The sequence below is a fragment of the Lactuca sativa genome, chromosome 4 (genome assembly GCF_002870075.4).
Source record: "Lactuca sativa cultivar Salinas chromosome 4, Lsat_Salinas_v11, whole genome shotgun sequence".
NCBI lineage: Eukaryota > Viridiplantae > Streptophyta > Magnoliopsida > Asterales > Asteraceae > Lactuca > Lactuca sativa.
This window is the reverse complement of record NC_056626.2, coordinates 334,080,486-334,086,164: the sequence shown is the minus strand read 5'-3', so window position 1 is coordinate 334,086,164 and position 5,679 is coordinate 334,080,486. Positions and strand designations below refer to the sequence as shown.

At 32.8% G+C, this 5,679-nt stretch overlaps 1 protein-coding gene across 1 annotated transcript; it reads right to left on the bottom strand.

Moving 5' to 3' along the window:
• Positions 1-552: 552 nt before the first annotated feature.
• LOC128133695 (uncharacterized) lies at positions 553-1,400 on the bottom strand. Its single transcript, XM_052771215.1, has 2 exons — positions 1,186-1,400; positions 553-1,078 (listed from the first exon to the last, which is right to left on the bottom strand). Exons 1-2 carry the CDS (start codon positions 1,398-1,400, stop codon positions 553-555), a joined length of 741 nt encoding a protein of 246 aa, XP_052627175.1.
• Between the last annotated feature and the right edge of the window lie 4,279 nt (positions 1,401-5,679).

Below are 5,679 nucleotides of genomic sequence, written 5' to 3'. Positions count from 1 at the left end.
TCGCCAAGTCCAGCCGCCGACTCGCCGAGTTGTCCACTTAACACGCGACCAGAATCGCGACTCTACTCGTCGAGTCCACCCATGGACTCGCCGAGTTGCCCTTATACATTTTCACTTTGAACCCTGAACTTGCACTCCTGAACTCGGGATGTTACAGAAGTTATCTGTGTTTATTTGCGTCCTGAATGTCAACAATGCGATGCAAATATTCTGTTGTTCCTGGTTGAAACTGAACGTATTTGGGCTCCGTTGGGATATAGTGTGCAATATTTCGCCCTTTATCTTCTACTACCATGTTATGCATTATGATACATGCATACATGATATATCATAGAGTTTCTAAATCCAATGGTCGTGCTGCATGTTCGACTATATGCCACTTCGCCTTCAGCAATCCAAAAGCACATTCCACATCCTTACGTGCTCCTTCTTGTCTTCTTTTAAAAAAATTGTCTCGTTCTTCAACCGGGTGGCAGAATGCCTTCATGAATGTGGAATACTAAGGATATATTCCATCTGTAAGGTAATACCCATATTTGTATTCGTTTCCATTCACCGTGAAAGGAGCATTCGGGCCTTTCCATTCAAAAGATCGTCGAATATTGGCGACTGATCAAGAACGTTGACGTCGTTGTTGGAACCCGCAACCCCAAAAAATGCATGCCAAATCCATAAATCTTGAGAAGCAACAGCCTCTAGAACTAGCGAAGGTGATCCATGATGACCACTTGCGTATTGCCCTTTCCATGCTACCGGACAATTTTTCCATTTCCAGTGTGTGCAATCAATGCTTCTGATCATTCTGGGAAACCCATGACGTTCTTCATGCGCCGCATACAATTCTTGCAAATAATGCAACGAAGGTTTCCGCAAATACACTTCTCCAAATGTTTCAACAACACCCCTTGACAATGTATACAAACTCTCCCTTGCAGTTCTTTCGAACATTCTCATATAGTCGTCCATGATGTCGGGTGACTCCCCCATAGCCATCAAACGAATGGTCGCAACACATTTCTGCAACGTTGTAAACCCTCGTCTACCTCTAGCATCATATCTTAATTGAAAAAATTCATACCTAAACATAAATTAACTATAGTTTAAAAATATATTGCATATGTTGTAAAATTAAAGAAACATGTAGTACAATTTTATTTATTTTGTAAAAAAGTATAGTAACGATACCGGCTGTCCAAGGTGTTGGTGATTCGTAAGAACACATCTCTACTCAAACGAAATCTTCTTTTGAAGTCCTTCGCCCCGTATACAAAATTATCTGCAAAGTAATCGCGATACAGATGTTCGTGTCCTTCCTCGCGATTTCTGTTTAATATCGCACGTCTTGTTAGTAGCGGGGCTGGGTCTGGTTGCAGCAAGTCGGTAGTGTAATACTGATACATCAGCTTGAAGAAAATATCGTCATCTGAATCATCGACGAGTCGAAAGGCTCCATATTTTTTTTGAAGATAATTGAAACTATGTAGAGAGAAGAAGAGAAATTGTGTAAATTTTTTTATAAAAAAGATAGGTATTTATAAGGTAAATGGTTTTTTTAATAGTTTTTTTTTATACCGTTGCAATTAAAACGTTTGCAACGGACCCATTTTCTGCGTTTCATCTGGTCGTGACGCCAACGAGATCCAATCTCGACGAGCTGCAACGAGCAGGGGGACGGTGTTCCCCCCGTCAAGACGCCGTTGTCAACGGCCACATCACTCGCGTCGTTTTTCGTTTGGCCCATAACACATCGTCTTAAACATGTCACTAAAATTTTCAATTTGTTATTAATGTTGTCATATCTCGTTAGGGCCATATTGTAAAAAGTTTTTGCTCGTTTAGATTTGGCCGTAATTCCATTGAAAATCACTTTTATAACATTTGCATTTACGGCATCATTGCCCATTCTTATTAAATTCAATTTAGAAATTATTTATAATGGTTTATGCATTTTTAGTTTTCTGGTGTACATTCAAATAGACAATATACAATAATTATATATATTTGCTGTTGTATCATCATTCATTTTCACTTATCGTATATAATAAGATGAAATGAATAGTCATCAAGACACAAATGGCTGAAAATAAATTAATCATCTCAATAGTTATTGAGAATAGCTATTTATTTCAAATTGAACAAGATACGTGTATTTAATCTGATTTCACAGATATATAAGTATGTGGATAATGAAAAGTTTTATATGCTTAACTAAAAGATAAAGAAATAAAAACATTTTTATATACGTAGCTATCTAACTTTCCTTTTCCAGTTTCAATATTATTATAAAAGTAGACTTCTTTAATTAACTAAAACCATACTTCAAACCTTGTAAAGTATTTTAAAACCGTCTATTTTATACTTATATTACTTCATTCATTTTGACACTCAAGCGTTTACGTATTTAGTTGATCTAGACTTGTATTTCATAATTTCTTTATCCATGGTGTCTATACATTATTTACTAGAAATAATGTTAGTATAAGACCCCTTTGGTTTTAAATGGTTTTATCATTTTTTTGTGCATTACAAGGGTACGAACCAAAAAATAGCTTATAATTTAGCTTTTAAATTAGCTTTAAAAAAACAATTTATACTAACTTTTTTAAAATTTTCCAAACATACCCTTAATCAGTGTTGCAAAAGGCGTTTGACGTTTCCAGGTCAGTTGACTATCAAATAACAAATAATTAGTCTAGATAGGGAGTACTCAGATTCGGTAATTATAAAGAAATTATCTGGGAAAATTTCATATATAAAAATCACATAAGTTAACAAAAATTTATAACAAAATAAATGAATATTAATAACAGTTATAGTTTTTTATTTATTTATTAAAAAAGAAAGTCAAACATCTTGAGTCTGACCGAGTTTAACCGAGTTTTTTTGAGTTGACTGAGTTGACTGCCTCGACATATACTTGATTCCGAGTACTCAGGCGAGTAATCGTCCGAATAGGCTGAGTTTTACAACACTGCCCTTAATTAATTATAAAATAAATATTCTTTTAAATGTCATTTTATATGTTTCAAGTAGTTTATCATTTAGGTTTTATCAAACGTCATTTTTTATCAGGTAGTTTTTCAACTAGCGGATAACATTTTAACTAGCAGCTAGCTTTTAGCTAGCAACTAGCTTTTCGGCTATAAGCTAGCTTTTTCAGCTAGTACGTCAGACATAGCCTAAAACTTGATATATATCATTTGTTTAAAGGAACGATTCCAATGTCGTAAACTCTTCATCGAGGAAGAATACACTGGAAAATCATCAAAGTCATAGGTTTTTTTTTGTTCATTCAAAGGAGTAAGTACCCCAACTTAGCTTACACAATCTCATTAAATATTTTCTATAATAAAAAAAATCATTGCTAGTAGCTAGTTCTAGAGTATCATTTTTTGTTAAATGTAAAGATTTTCTTTGTAGAATATTGATGCTATTAAATGATAAGAATGGGATCATGTATATCTGAAAGTTAAACTTAATTTAAGGGGTTTTGTAAGGTGTCCCTTCTCATATTTTGGTGATAGCAAGTTTATATTAAATGATGTTGACATTTTTGGAATGGATTTGTATGAGTATGTAACTTTCCTGAGAAGGTTCATGCAAGACGAATGTGAGAAACAATGTTATATGTGTCCCCAATGAAACTCTTCATTCAAGTCTTAGATATATGAAATACGGTTTGGCTTATGCAATCTTCTTGGAAACTACATACACTAAGGAGCTCATATATATATATATATATATATATATATATATATATATATATATATATGTGTGTGTGTGTGTGTGTGTGTGTGTGTAGACCCTTTTGGTGATGAATAAGAGGAATGGTTTAAGGAGAACAAATAATAGTAGAGAGTGTGGAAGAAAATAATTCAAGGTCGCATGAATATATGTTATCAATCAATTCTCAGATGATCTTATATTGAAGATGAAATTACTTGCATGAACAAGACCAATATAGATGCATTATTAAGTAAGTTATATAGTGACGAAAACAAAGGTGTTAGGGAGGAACCAAAACCCTGGTACTTATGAGGTCATTAAAGATGATTTTGAGCCTACGTGTCAATCACATGTAATTTTTTATGAGTCTTTACAATGGAAAAAAAATCAAAAACCATAATGGGGATGAGATTTGAGAACCTAAAACAACTCAAGCTTGTATTTTGAAATTATATAGTTGCCAATGGATACCCAACTATGCTACAAAAATATGATAATAAAAGATTCCTAGCTAAGTTTTGTAAACGAGAATGCAGTTTTAGACTTTAGGGTTATAGATGAGTGATGAACACTAATTCTGGATTAAATATTTGAACAGTGGTCATAATTGTTCTAAGAACTTTTAGTTGGGTCCAACTGTTACATATTCCTAAATTAGATGTCACTACACAAAAGATATATTATATAGACAAAAACTAAGTATTAAGAATCTAAGGTTAAAGGTTATTATTTTTTTGGAATTAACGTGGGTGTAGGGCAATGTAGGAGGACCGGAAAATATGTATTAACCTTATCTAGGGTACACTAGTGGAACACCATACAAAACTTTGGTCTTATGTTGAAGAAGTTGTAACAAACCCTGGTTCTACTGTGAAATTGGATGTCTTGCCAATACCATATGGTGGAAATTATTTTAGTAAATTTAATTTTTATTTTGATGGGGTTAAAAAAGGTGGATGCAAGGTTTATTAGTCTAGATTTTCTTGGAATCAAAATGTACATCTCATAAAAAGATTACCATTAAGACATTAACAACATTATGATATAATTAGTGCATAAATGTTGTTTTATATTAACATTGTGTTATGAGTAACATTTGGATCATGGTATGAATATTGTACATATATGTATATGAAATATCTTTATGCCCAAGAGTCATTATAGAATGATATTTGCTAATGACATGTGATCCTATATGGTTATACATTATAGCAAGTTACTACTAATTTATTAATCATTAAAGTAATTTGATTATTAATAGATATAATCAACACTTGTATTTAATTGCAAAAAACATTACTTTATGAAAGTAATATTTTACCAACATATTGGGAATTATTGTTTATAGGATATAGTAAAATAAGAGAACAAAAACTAGTTATATTCATAAAATATGAATATAAATTTCATATACAAATAAGTGGGCACTTTGAGTAACCATTTAGGTTCAATGTAACTACTAGTTAGGAGATTTTGAAAATGACACTCAACTTTGACTCTAAAAAGAGTCAAAGTTGTAGGTTTGGAAGGGTATGGGAAGTTTAAGTGTTAGACTTCTATCTTCCATCCCATACTCTCTTAAACTTTAAGTACTTGGACACTTAATGAGGTATGATGCTTCACTTGAATGTTTAAGTATATAAAGGAGTCTAAAGACCAAAAACTTGCTAGTTATTTATCACTCTTTCTCTTCCTCTTTGGTTGCCAAAACTGTAACCATTCTCTCCCACTCCCATCTCCTCTCTTGAATTGTGTAGTGTAGAGTAAAGGCTCTTGGTTGCTTCTCCTTTGATGATGTATTTATTATAAACTTCTAAGTCTTAAGAACAACTAAAATACAAATGAAGACTAGCATCTTGAAGTGGTTTACTCTTTCTTAGTGGATACTTCTAGAGAGCTTCATGTCATCTTCATCAACTTCTAATATCCCATAAGAATCAAAGATTTTAAAGG